At 43.9% G+C, this 14,286-nt stretch overlaps 2 protein-coding genes across 2 annotated transcripts; both read left to right on the top strand.

Annotated features, from left to right (window-relative positions):
• Positions 1-479: 479 nt before the first annotated feature.
• On the top strand, positions 480-1,421 carry LOC113939082 (olfactory receptor 4D2-like). The gene has a single exon (XM_035724413.1). The coding sequence runs from the start codon at positions 480-482 to the stop codon at positions 1,419-1,421; it is 942 nt and encodes a 313-aa protein (XP_035580306.1).
• Positions 1,422-12,821: 11,400 nt separating this feature from the next.
• Positions 12,822-13,763, top strand: LOC113939083 (olfactory receptor 4D2). Its single transcript, XM_035724412.1, has one exon. It carries the CDS (start codon positions 12,822-12,824, stop codon positions 13,761-13,763), a length of 942 nt encoding a protein of 313 aa, XP_035580305.1.
• Positions 13,764-14,286: the final 523 nt, after the last annotated feature.

The following is a 14,286-nucleotide window of genomic DNA, read 5'->3' as shown; positions in this document are numbered from 1 at the left end:
GATTGCCAGAGTGATTTATTTCCAGGCACTTTCCAGGAACTTGATGTGTTATCTATTTCATGCCCTAGACAATTCTATAAAAAAAGATGTGTTTATTCCTATCTGACAGATGTGGAAACTGAGACTCAGAGAGATTAAGTAGCCGAATTACGGTCAAATCTCAAATAACTAGAAGCCCTGCATTTGACTGCTGTTGTGTTGGACTCCAACTGTCTCCCCAAACTGGATCACACGGAATCTTTGAAAGGCAGGTTGCATATGCTCTGGATGGCTTTAAGATATCTCATGAATGTATATTACAGCACCAGCTTGTAAAATCTCTACAGACAAGGCCATTTAATCAGCACCTGGTGGTATGGTCTGCACATAAGGATTCATCATCTGGACTTGGACAACTTGGTTCGAGACCTGGGCATTAAAAGGGACTTCATGCATTTGTGTCTATGATTCCTTTTCTTTAGGAGTATGGGGAAGATGCCATGGAGCCAAAAAACCTCACGTGGATATCAGAGTTTGTCTTTTTGGGGTTCTCAGAGACGCGAGAGCTCCAGCTTTTCCTGTTTCTGGTGTTCCTGTTTGTTTACACCACCACTGTCATGGGAAACCTCCTCATCATGGTCACAGTGACCTCAGACACCCGGCTCCACACACCCATGTACTTCCTGCTCCGAAATCTGGCTGTCATAGATCTCTGTTTCTCCTCTGTCACTGCCCCAAAGATGCTGGTGGACTTCCTCTCTGAGAAAAAGACCATCTCCTACCAGGGCTGTATGGCCCAGTTCTTCTTCTTCCACTTTCTGGGAGGCGTCATGGTCTTCTTCCTCTCGGTCATGGCCTATGACTGCCTTTTTGCCATCTCTCGGCCCCTCCACTATGTCAACATCATGAACACTCAGCACTGCGTGGGGCTGGTGGTGACAGCCTGGATGGTAGGTTTCGTGCATTCCATTGCCCAGCTGGCTCTAATGCTCCCATTGCCCTTCTGTGGCCCCAACATCCTGTATAACTTCTACTGTGATGTCCCACAAGTGCTGAGACTTGCCTGCACTGACACCTCCCTCCTGGAGGTCCTCATGATCTCCAACAGTGGAATGCTGGATGTCATCTGGTTCTTTCTCCTCCTGACCTCCTACTCAGTCATCTGGGTGATGCTGAGGTCCCACTCTGGGCAGGCGAGGAGGAAGGTGGCTTCCACCTGCACCACCCACATCGTCGTCATGTCTATGGTTTTCATTCCAAGCATTTACCTCTATGCCCGGCCCTTCACCTCCTTCCCCATGGACAAGGCTGTGTCCATCAGCCACACGGTCATGACCCCCATGCTCAACCCCATGATCTACACCCTGAGGAACCAGGAGGTGCAGGCAGCAGTGAGGAGACTAGGGAGACGCCGGCTGGTGTGTAAAAGGGAGCAACAATGAATAGGTCACTTCTCCTTGGCTTTGTTTTCCATTCGTAGAATGGAGGGAAAGCTACTGTATTGGCTGACTTCATAGTTGGTGGGTATGTTGTGGAGGTCGTCACAGAAGTGACTGAGTTTCGAAACTAAGCAACTGACTCAGATTTTTAGGAAAAGGGAAAAAGTCCTCTTTGGTGGCTAAGGTTTATGCTGAAGTTCTAAAACTCCTGCTACAATGAGAAGCGTTCTCATGGCTCCAGAAAGCCACACCCCTCTTTTCGTCTTCTTGGTGGATAGTTTCCTCTTCTGAGGAGGCTATTTCCCCAGGGAGAGCAGTTCTGGTTTAGGTGTTTTCCCAGCCACTTTTGGTCTGTGTCCAGAGTGTTAGAGAAAGCACAGGTTTTGAAGCCTTAGCCCTAAATTGAGAGCCGCTGACGCATTCGTTCCCAGACTGGTGACCTGGAGCAGCTACCTGGCTTCTCTTGAACCTATGGATTCTTCCTCACCACCCTGGCATAGGGCAACATCTGTCCACTGATCTCACAGATTTGTTATAAGATTCCAAAACATGTAGAAGAATATTTTATAAACCTTACATAGAACCTAGGCAAGGATTATTGTCATTGTCATCCTTCTTCCTGGTATTTCTTCTCTCATCAGAGGCGTAGTGTTTTGGAGGGGTTTGGCGGCAATTCCTCAGCGCAGTGAGGGAGGCCTGGAGGGGGTGGGGGCTGAGCTCCAGAGGGCCTTGCCACATGCCCAGGAGTGACACAGAGAACAGAGGGTGAGCATAAATTCAGGGGCATGTCTTCAAGAAAATATTCTTATTTTCATTTGTGATGGATGATTTGAGCTCTTATGACAATAAGATGTAGTCTCCTGGAAGCATTCTGGACAGCCACACTCTCATTTCTGCCTTCTTGGTGGACAGTTTCCCATTATGATGATACCGTTTCTCCATAAGAGCTATCTACTGTCTGTATTTTGACCTCTTTTTCCAATACTCTGTTTTGGTGTGAGTCTGGATTGTTGGAAACAGCACAAGATTTCAAAGTTCATCTTTAAACCCACCACTTACCAAACTGACGATGACCTGGGGATGATTCACTTGGCCTCATGACTTCTTCAATAAATTTGCTTAAATTAACATCTGACCTCCAAACTCCACGTTTATTATAAGAGTCAAATAAAAAAAATCATGTGAGATAACATTGGGTAAACCATTAACTATTTTCTTCCAGCCTTTTTTTTATCTTTAAATTTTTTTCTTGTTATGTTAATCACCATACATTACATCATTAGTTTTTGATGTAGTGTTCCATGATTCATTGTTTGCAGCCTTTTTTGTTGCTTTTATTTTATTTTCAAATTTGAAAAATGTCATCAATGTTCAGAATATTTCCTTTTACATTTTCAGTGTAGTGTAGCAATTGTTACAAACAAAAGATTATGTGTAAAATACATGTAAGTTATAAAACATTATAGCATTATGAAAGCTCCCATAAAGACTACTTGATTCAAGACATAGAAGTTACCAGTAACTGATACCTACTACCCAGAGGGTCCTTTTCCTCACATTCACTCACTCCTCCCCAGTGAAACCATTTTCTTGAATTTTGCATTTGCCATCCTATTGCTTCTAAAAACACTTTTATCACATTTTATCACATCAGCATATTGTTTTGCTTATTTTGAGCATTATGAAAATATCCTACTATACATAACATTCTGGGATTTGCTTTTTTTTATTCAACATATTTTTAAGCTTATTTGGGTTGTTTCCAAGTTTGTTGGGTTTTTTTTTTTTTTTTTTGCTATTGCCAACAGTGCTATTTTCAATATTCCTCTATTTGTCTCCAATTGCCCTGTTAAAGAGCTATGGGTTATATATCTTGTAATGGGATTGCTAAGTTTTGAGATCTCCAAAGACATAACTTTATGAAAGAGGGCCAAATTGTTTCCCAAAATTGTTGTGCCCAATTATATGTTCATAAGCGGTGTCTAAATGTTCCTATTGATTCACATTCATCTAAGAGTTGATATTGGTTTGTTGTTTTTTTTTTTTTTTTTTTTGCCAGTTTAGTGGGTAAAAAATATTTCTCTGCAGTCTGTAGAAATTTGCACTTCTCTCTTCCCTAAGGTTTCTTTCCATGTTTTTATTGCATTCACTTTCCCCATGAACACCTTTTGTTAATTTTTCTCTTGACTTTTTCTAGTGAGTGTATGAATTCTCATATCATTTGGTTACTGGTCTATTGTCAGTTATGTCATTGCAATATCTTCTTGCAGCTTGTGGCCTGTCTTCTCTATATGTGGTGTTAATTTTAATGTAGTCAGGTGTATCAGTCTTCCGTTTTAATATTAACTCTTACTGATATCTAATTTTTAAAAATTGTTTCTTACCCAGAGGACAGAAAGATATTCTACATATTTCTTTTACTTTAACTTAAACATTTTTTTTAACTTAAAATATTTGGTGGGGGGCGCCTGGGGGGCTCAGTCAGTTAAGCAATTGACTCTTATTATTAAAAAATTTTTTTTAACTTCTTGAAAGCTTTCAAACTTCCAGAAAAGTTGCCAGTGTAGTATAAAGGACTTTATTTCCTGAAGACTTGAGGGTAAGTAGCCAACCTGATGCCCACCATTCCTTAATACTTAAACATGCATGTTCTGCAGACATTTTCTTACGATACTGCCATACAGTCATTTACATTAATACCATAACAATACATTGCTAGAATCCAATCTTCAGCCTCTATTCAAGTTTTGCCAAATGTCCCGGTAAAGTTGTATGGAAAGAGAATCTGGTTCAAAATTGCATGTTGCATTTAGTTGTCATGTCTTTTTAGGCTCCTTGAATCTGGAAGAGCTTCTCCTTGAATTTAGTTATCTTGGCACTTTCAAAGATTACAAGCCAGTGATTTTGTAGAATGTCCCTTAATTTGGATTTTTCTGATGTTTCATGGTGATTAGACTCAGGTGATGCATTTCGGTGACTTTTTCAGGGACATCCCAGAAATCATGCTGTGTTCTTATTGCATCTTATGAGGTGCAAATGATTTTTCTTTGTCCCATTACTGCTGTGCTATCACTTTGATTGCTTGTTAGGCTTCTCACCTTCATTATCATTTTCTCTTGAAAAATAGTAAATATTTTATGGGCAGGTACTTTGAGACTACGTCAATATATGGTTCCTTCGCAAACTTCCAATTTATTCTTTTGTTTATTTATATCTGTGTGGACTTGTATTTTCCTTTTTTAAATCAATTGAGTTATAATCTATTACTAATTTGCCCCAGATTTGGCCAGTTGGAGCTTTTCCTAGCTAGCTTCCGTGTTCCTTTCTTTCTTTGAGTACATCCTTACTTTCTGGCCCAGTGACATGACCATGCTTATCTTGTATTTCTCTGTTCCAGCTCTGGAATCAAGCATTTCCCTAAAGAGTCCTGTTTCCTTTTGCTGAGGAATGGCCTTTAGGAGTCACTACCTGGCTGCTAGGCGTGCTCATTCCTATATCCAAGGTCATGAAGATTTACTCCAGTTTTCTTCTAAAAGTTTTATAGCTTTAGCTCTTACGTTTAGATATTTGATCCATTTTGAGTTAATTTTTGTATATGGTCTGAGGTAGTAGTCCAATTTTTTTCTTTCATGTGGATATCCATTTGTCCCAGCACCATTTGTTGAAGAGATTATTTTTTCCCCACTGAAGAGTCTTTTGAAAATCAATTGACCGTAAATGTATGGATTTATTCCTGGACTCTCAATTCTATTCTTTGGTATATATATCTTTTCAGAGTTTCTGTGGAGGGATGGGCCCTTGGAGTTCTCCACTCCACCATTTTCTCTGACATCGCTTTATCCTTAATTTACTAACTTATTTAATGCATCTCCCTCTATACAACCAATCTCCCTTACTAGTTCCATTTCCTCACTCCAGCCCTTGACTCAGGCAACTTTCTTACCCTACTCATGCTCCAAAACCTCACATCCCAATATCCCTCATGTGGACACCCTCCTCGCCCTGCTTGGTCTCCAACACCTGATGTCAGACCGCACCTCTGCATGAACACACTTCTCATCCCTTTGAAGCTGTGACCTCTCGCCCTGAGCCGTCTCCCTCTGGGGACATTCTGCTCACCTTGCCTGAATGCCCACAGTGGGCAGCTGCCAGGAAGGGACATCCAGACTCTCACAACCCACACTGGGCCCAATCCTGTGGATGCCCTTTTCAGACTACGTTTTTAGTCTACATTCAGAAACAATTCTCTCAACTTTATTTTCCAATTCCTCCATTATAGTTTTCTTTTTTTTTTAAAGATTTTATTTATTTATTCATGAGAGACAGAGAGAGGAAGAGGGAGAAGCAGGCTCCCAAGGAGCAGGGAGCCCGATGCGGGACTCGATCCGAGGACCCTGGGATCATGACCTGAGCCGAAGGCAGATGCTTAACCATCTGCGCCACCCAGGCGCCCCCTCCATTATAGTTTTCGTGTCTGTCAACATATTTTTAATTTTTGAGAGTTCTTTTTTGTTCTGTGACTTTTGTCCATCCTGTCCTGTTCTTATTTTGTAGCTATTATATCTGCTGGCTTCTCTCAAAGGATGCTAATTATATAAACAGGAGATTTTTTTAAAAAGTTTTCTTCTGTTTCCCAGGCCATTTCTGTTTCTTCTCACTCATTTTCCTACTTATTTTGCATTTGCTCTTTGTGTTGGTGGTCTTCCTTAAACTCCTGGTGATCTTTGTTTATCTGCATTTGAGAGTAAGGCAATATAATGCTAGTTGCTACTTCTATGTATAGGTAAAGCTTTTAGACTTCATTTCAGGGGTTCAGGTGGGAAGCAGCTATTTGCTGAAGGACCCCCAAGTGTCAACACACAAAGGCTTACTTTTCTGAAGTTTTTTCCCCTAAAGAAAAAAATCTTAATTTCCTGTCTTTGGCTCAGATGCTGGAATTTTGCCCTGGAGGGAGGTGGGTGATGAGCCTCAGTACATCTTTGGAGAGAGAGATTCCTACCTGACCTCCCTCTCTCTCATTTACATCACTCACATTTGAGCTCATGACCTCTGCTATTATGAATTTTGTTATTTAAGAGAAACTTTGCATCACTGTCAAGATTCTCTTGTCTCTGGCCCATTATGTTCATTCCTGTTCCCAGGTGTTTATAAGAACATAGCATTGCTCTTGGGGGCCTACCCAACAGTCATCCTCAACCACTTCCCCCTTGCTTGTCCCCTAACATAGGTGTTCACTTCACCAGAACACTTAAAAGCTAGGAGTGCTCACGCGTTCAAGTGATCCAGAAATGACAAATACAACAAAAAGTGTGTTTGCTGGGGAGCTTCTCAGAAAGATTTTTCTTCCATGATTAAAAGCAAGAGATATAGGAGGAGAAAGAAACTGCCCCCACCCCTTTCCTCACCTCCAGCCTTTGAATGAGAGTGTATGAGGATTGAAGCCAGGGAGTCCATCGTGGTTCATGATGGAAAGGCCAAGAGCATCCCAGAGTCACTGAAGCAGTGTCTTGATACCAATGGGCCATGGGTCCCAGCTGGCTCAGTGGCTTTGACTCCCTGGTTTTTCTGAATCACCTTTTCCTCCTACTCTTTCTTTTCTTACCTCCCATCTCCTTTCCCTTCTCCTCTCTTCTCTTCACCCTCCCACGTCTTTAAGGGTTTTTGAAGCTGGGTTGGGATGGGTCAAGGACACAGGCAAAGTTCCAGGCCCTCAACTGCCCTCATTAAGTCTTTTCTGAAACAAGACGGGGTGTGGAGAAACAAAGGAGTGGCTCCCCCTCTGTTTATTCTCGCCACCCTCCCATCTCTCTTCATCTGTAGGCCACTCTCCTGCTCTTGTCCTCCACTGGCTTCTCATGTCCTATAGGATAAAATCTAAATTCATTAACCTGGTTTCTCAAAGCTCTCCGGAGTCTGACCCCTGCGTCCTCCCCACCCTCATCCTCCACCACTTGCCCTGTGCCCTGGCCTTGCTGAGGCACTCAGGGCTCCTGGAGTGTATGCTGTGCCATTTCATCTCTGGGCCTCTGTTCTTCCTGCCAGGAACACACTTCTGCCCACAGGCATGAACCGCCCCTTTGTTCAAATGTCACCTCCTCTGGGAAACTTTCCCCTCTCTCCCAGGCATGGCTAGTGGCTCAGCCTTTTAACCTTGGAGCGTCCCCAGAGCTGTTTCCTCTTTGAAGTGAGTGCATTTATGTGTTTCTGCAACTGTTTTCCCCACTAGACTGTGAGTTGGTTGAGAGCAAAATGCATGTCTTATTTTGGTATCCCCAGCACTGAGCATAGAGGTGCACCCAGACATGCTCTCTGTGCTCTCCTGCTCTTCAAGAGGGACAGCTTCCCCTCACACGAACAAACATTTACTGAACTTTCACAGTGGGTCAGCTACAATACTCCCAAACAATAAGCCACAGTGCAATCAGTTTTTTAAAAAAGATTTTATTTATTTATTTATTTGAGAGAGAGAGCATGAGGGGGGTGGTCAGAGGGAGAAGCAGACTCCCTGCTGAGCAGGGAGCCCAACAGAAGACTCGATCCCGGGACTCCAGGATCATGACCTGAGCCAAAGGCAGTTGCTTAACCAACTGAGCCACCCAGGAGCCCCAGTGCAATCAGTTTTTAAAACAGATCAATCATCCACAATCTCCACACTGAGGAATCAACTTTGATTGAGTTGAGATGTGGCCTAGCAAACATTTTACAGACATTTGTGTGCCTTGAGAGGAGAAATATATAAACTAGAACATACATGGGCTTTCTTATTGGGAGCTAAATCAGAATCATAAGGAATTAATCTAAGTAATTTAATTACTGTTAACAATGTTACAGTTAGTGACATCTGATAGTCAGTGAGACTGGTAAAAACCTATTGCCTTCCTGGGCATTAACACAGGCTATTTTTACAAGTGGCTGGATTTTATTTTTTTAAAGATTTTATTTAATCATATGTATATATAGAGAGAGCACAAGCAGGGGAAGCAGTAGGCAGAGGGAGAAGCAGGCTCCCCACTGAGCAAGGAGCCCGATGCAGGACTTGATCTCAAGACCCTGGGATCACAACCTGAGCCGAAGGCAGATGCTTAACCGACTGAGCCACCTACACACCTACAAGTGGCTGGATTTTAAAAAGGATTCAAGCGCTAAATATTGGGAAGAATTTTAGATCTATAGCTTCTTGCAGCCACTCTGGAAAACAGTATGGAGGTTCCTCAAAAAGCTGAAAATAGAGCTACCCTAAACCCAGCAATTGCACTACTGGGTATTTACCCCAAAGATACAAATGCAGGGATCCGAAGGGGCACATGCACCCCAATGTTGATAGCAGCAATGTCCACAATAGCCAAACTATGGAAAGAGCGTAGATGTCCATCAACAGATGAATGGATAAAGAAGATGTGGTACAATGGAATATTATGCAGCCATCAGAAAATGAAATCTTGACATTTGCAGCGACGTGGATGGAATTAGAGGGTATTATGCTAAGCGAAATAAGTTAATCAGAGAAAGACAATTATATGATCTCACCGATATGTGGAATTTGAGAAACAAGACAGAAGATCATAGGGGAAGAGAGGAAAAAATGAAACAAGATGAAACTAGAGAGGGAGACAAACCATAAGAGACTCTTAATCTCAGGAAACAAACTGAGGGTTGTGGAGGGGAGGGGGGTGGGAGGGATGGGGTGGCTGGGTGATGGACATTGGGGAGGGTATGTGCTATGGTGAGAGCTGTGAATTGTGTAAGACTGATGAATCACTGACCTGTACCCCTGAAACAAATAATACATTATATATTAATAAAAAGAAAAAAAAAACTATAGCTCTTGTATGTGAGAGAAACCAGAGCTTTGTGTAGTGTTTTTATATGCCAGAGGGACTTCATTTTGCTAAGTATAACTATTTGCACTGAAAGAACTCAAACCAACCTGGAAATCTCATGAAGACAGAGAGCTCTAAAAAATTACAGTTTTTATAGTACACCAAAGTTATAAAGCCAGGTAATTCCAATTCTCACCAGTTCACCATAATAAGAAAATGTATGCACTTCCACTACTAGTCCTTGTACAAAAAGAAAGATCTTACTGAGTAATACTCATATATAAGGAGCACTAGAATTTTACAGATAGTCCAGTAGAATTGGATATGGATGAGGAATCAACTTCGTGGTCTGGTTGGCAGATAGGAAATAAAGTTTACACGGTTTCGGTTTCCAAGGTCATATACAAACATTTTCCCACCTATGACTTGCCCAAGTTAAGATCAATTAAAATTATTTTTTTGAGATATCAAACCAGTGGTGTTGGTGATGCTGTAAGAGAGAACTGTTCATGTGCCATGCTGACAAACTTGAAGTGGTTCTCAAACTGTGGTCCAGGGAAGCAGCATCAGCAGCATCTGAAAACTTGTTAGAAATGCAAGTTCTCAGGTGCCACCGAAGACCTACTAAATCAAAATTCTGTGTGGGGTTTCTGAGTTTCAACATGCCCTGCAGGTGATTCTCATGCATGCTCAAGTGTGTGAACCACTGTTCTATGAAATGGGTCCTTCCAAAAATCCCAGAAATTTGACTTCTTTTTTTTTTTAAGATTTTATTTATTTATTTGACAGAGAGAGACAGCGAGAGAGGGAACACAAGCAGGGGGAGTGGGAGAGGGAAAAGCAGGCTTCCCGCCGAGCAGGGAGCCCGATGTGGGGTTTGATCCCAGGACCCCAGGATCGTGACCTGAGCCGAAGGCAGACGCTTAACAGCTGAGGCACCCAGACACCCCTTGACTTCTTTTGAAGAGACTCTGTCCTTTCTCATCTTGGCCTCCTAATCCTATTTCATGAATCTCTACAATTTTCCATGTCCTTGGTAGGGTTTCTGTTTGTTTTTTGCCCTCAAGGCAGACCTCTCATATAGTGTTTTGAACTTTTTAACAACTCCCATTGCTCCCTTTCCCCCAGTGGGAATCATTCCAGCTCTGCTTCCTGAGCCCATCCAATAGCTCCTCCCTGAGGATATGCCCTCTTCCCCAGGGTCATGCCCACGAGGATGCGTGTGAGGTGACTGAGGGGCTCCTCACCTGCCGATAGGTCAGCAATAATTGGGTTCTTGAAAATACCTGCTGGAGGGTGGGCAGAATAAATAGGTGACAGACTTGATGGTGACCAAAGTGTGAGGAGAGCCTCAGGAAGTAATTCACGGGGAATGTGCTGTTAAAACAGCGGCTTCAGTTTACATGTAAAACCCAGTAATTTTAGCAACTGGGCATAGAACCAGCCTTATGAGGTAGGGGCAGAGGACAAGTAACATTACTCAAAAACTCTCCACATAATCAATTACCTATTTTTTTTTTAAAGATTTTATTTACTCATTTGAGAGAGAGGGAGAGAGAGAGCACAAGCAGGGGGAGCAGCAGGCAGAGAGAGAGGGAGAAACAGGCTCCCCAGTGAGCAGGGAGCCCGATGCAGGACTTGACCCCAGGACCCTGGGATCATGACCTGAGCTGAAGGCAGACACTTGACCTACGGAGCCACCCAGGCGCCCCTCAATTACCTAATTACTACATTAATTTGACAACGTTTATTGAGCATGTGCCATATCAGAGTTGCTGTTCCAAGTTCTAGGGTTACTAAGATATGGAAATTACAATGTAGTTGGTTGACTGGAGAAGATGGGACAAATAAATGATGATAAGCCTACAAATGAGGTGTTCTTAAAATATTACAAGAAGCCCAAGAAATGGGAATTAATTTGCAGGGGAGAATGGGTGAAATGAGTGCCAAAAAGGGTGAGGTCCGAGTGAGAATTTTCCAAGGCGGAGAAGGTAGCGAACAGAATTCTAGGACACAAACATGGAAATGAGAAAATAGGTGGCAGGTTGAAGAAACTACAATCCATTAAAGAGCCAGTGGGCCTCGGAGGCCGAGATCCTGATGAGAAGGGCAGGCGGAGGCTTTGTTTTGACAGCCCACAGCCTGCCTGACACGCTGCATGGCTGCCGTTTGCGCACATGCAGGTAAGTGCTTCCACTGTGACGGGATCTACGAATGTTTGGCTCCTAAGGACCACTAGTTATCGCGCCGCACTGCAAGAACGAGAGGGAGGCATGGGGTCGCACAGAGAAAGTTCTCCGGGACAGCTGCGCAGAAGGTGGACTGTAGGGAAAGCAAATGGATGTGGGAGATAAGAACAGAAAGATCTCTAGTAGAGCTTTCTAGAGTAGGCTGCACAGGCAGGTGGGAGAGGATGGGAGACTGAAGCCATCCCACCTGGAACCTTGCCCTCCTCCCTCTCTCCCTCCCTCCCCTGTCCACCACCTTCTTGTTTCCCCTTCCTTCACCTGCTCTGTTCCTCCCTCTCCCTCCCTCTTCATCTTCCTTTAGTTCTTCATCAGTTTCCATTACTATTCCCGCAACATTTTCCTTTCCCTTCTGCCCTGGGATTCAGTACCGTCTTCTGAAATTGTCATTCTTTTGGAAGAGTGGAGTCTTCTCCAAACAATATATTCATCATCTATTACTTAATGCAATGAAAGTCCCCTATCCCTCTGCTTCTTGTGTTGCCTATGTTCTGGGGAGTCCCACCAAGTAAAGGAACACCTACACTAGGCGGTGGGGAACACTGGATATCCCAGGCGTCCAACCGTGTCCAGGGGCTCCTCTACTCGGACTGCCCACCCCGCAGTCAACACCAGGTACTTAACTAAGCACTGACTGTGAGCAGGGATGGGCAAGGAGGAGCACAAATATATTGTGAAATCGAGACATATGTAGGATCATATAGGGTTGGATTGCGGAGGGAAAACAGACAACATAAAAAGTTCATTAACATTATGATGTGTTAAATATTGTGTGAAAAGTGGCTGGTAGAAAAATTTATTTGAGACTGGAAGAAGGAAGAATGTCTTTAGAGGAGGAGACGACCCAGAGAGTGATTATCATTTATTTCCAGGTACTGTTCTAGAAACTTTGCATGTGTCATTCTACTTAAGCCCTTAGAAAATGCCATAAAGTATTTTTATTCCTAACTTTCAGATGAGACAGACCCAGAGAGATTAAGTAAACTTAAACAAGGTCAAATCTTAAGAAAATGGAAGACCTGAAATTCGACTGATGTTCTATTGGACTCCAAGTGTCTCCCCCACCACTATATCACAGGGAGTCTTTAAAAAGTAGGTTGCATATGTCTCTGGATGGCTTTAAGATATCTCATGAATGTATATTACAGCACCAGCTTGTAAAATCTCTACAGACAAAGCCATTTAATCGGCACCTAGTGATACGGTTTGCACAGAGGACACCCATCATATAGACCCGGACAACTCAGTTTTCAGCTCCAGAGCACTAAAAGGGCAAGTAGTAACTTCATGCGTTTATGCCTGTGGTTTAGTTTCTTTAGGAGGATGGGGAAGATGCCATGGAGCCAAAAAACCTCACGTGGGTATCAGAGTTTGTCTTCCTAGGACTCTCCCAGACTCCAGAGCTCCAGCTTTTCCTGTTTCTGGTGTTCCTATTTGTCTACACCACCACTGTCGTGGGAAACCTCCTCATCATGGTCACAGTGACCTCAGACACCCGGCTCCACACACCCATGTACTTCCTGCTCCAAAATCTGGCTGTCATAGATCTCTGTTTCTCCTCTGTCACTGCCCCAAAGATGCTGGTGGACTTCCTCTCTGAAAAGAAGACCATCTCCTACCAGGGCTGTATGGCCCAGATCTTCTTCTTCCACTTTCTGGGAGGCGTCATGGTCTTCTTCCTCTCAGTCATGGCCTATGACCGCCTTGTTGCCATCTCTCGGCCCCTCCACTATGTCACCATCATGAGCACTCAGCTCTGTGTGGGGTTGGTGGTGGCTAGTTGGGTAGGAGGCTTTGTGCATTCCATTGCCCAACTGGCTCTGATGCTCCCATTGCCCTTCTGTGGCCCCAACATCCTGGATAACTTCTACTGTGATGTCCCACAAGTGCTGAGACTTGCCTGCACTGACACCTCCCTCCTGGAGGTCCTCATGATCTCCAACAGTGGAATGCTGGATGTCATCTGGTTCTTTCTCCTCCTGACCTCCTACTCAGTCATCTGGGTGATGCTGAGGTCCCACTCTGGGCAGGCGAGGAGGAAGGTGGCTTCCACCTGCACCACCCACATCGTCGTCATGTCTATGGTTTTCATTCCAAGCATTTACCTCTATGCCCGGCCCTTCACCTCCTTCCCCATGGACAAGGCTGTGTCCATCAGCCACACGGTCATGACCCCCATGCTCAACCCCATGATCTACACCCTGAGGAACCAGGAGGTGCAGGCAGCAGTGAGGAGACTAGGGTGGCGCCGGCTGGTGTGTAAAAGGGAGCAACAATGAATAGGTCACTTCTCCTTGGCTTTGTTTTCCATTCGTAGAATGGAGGGAAAGCTACTGTATCGGCTGACTTCATAGTTGGTGGGTATGTTGTGGAGGTCGTCACAGAAGTGACTGAGTTTCGAAACTAAGCAACTGACTCAGATTTTTAGGAAAAGGGAAAAAGTCCTCTTTGGTGGCTAAGGTTTATGCTGAAGTTCTAAAACTCCTGCTACAATGAGAAGCGTTCTCATGGCTCCAGAAAGCCACACCCTTCTTTTCCTCTTCTTGGTGGATAGTTTCCTCTTCTGAGGAGGCTATTTCCCCAGGGAGAGCAGTTCTGGTTTAGGTGTTTTCCCAGCCACTTTTGGTCGGTGTCCAGAGTGTTAGAGAAAGCACAGGTTTTGAAGCCTTAGCCCTAAATTGAGAGCCGCTGACGCATTCGTTCCCAGACTGGTGACCTGGAGCAGCTACCTGGCTTCTCTTGAACCTATGGATTCTTCCTCACCACCCTGGCATAGGGCAACATCTGTCCCACTGATCTCAC

This window comes from Zalophus californianus, chromosome 16, assembly GCF_009762305.2.
Source record: "Zalophus californianus isolate mZalCal1 chromosome 16, mZalCal1.pri.v2, whole genome shotgun sequence".
Classification (NCBI taxonomy): Eukaryota; Metazoa; Chordata; class Mammalia; order Carnivora; family Otariidae; genus Zalophus; species Zalophus californianus.
This window is presented reverse-complemented; position numbering and strand designations above follow the sequence as displayed.

Excerpts from the sequence above, each read along its gene's own strand:
- LOC113939083 (XM_035724412.1), top strand. The coding sequence starts at position 12,822 with ATGGAGCCAAAAAACCTCACGTGGGTATCAGAGTTTGTCTTCCTAGGA.
- LOC113939082 (XM_035724413.1), top strand. The coding sequence starts at position 480 with ATGGAGCCAAAAAACCTCACGTGGATATCAGAGTTTGTCTTTTTGGGG.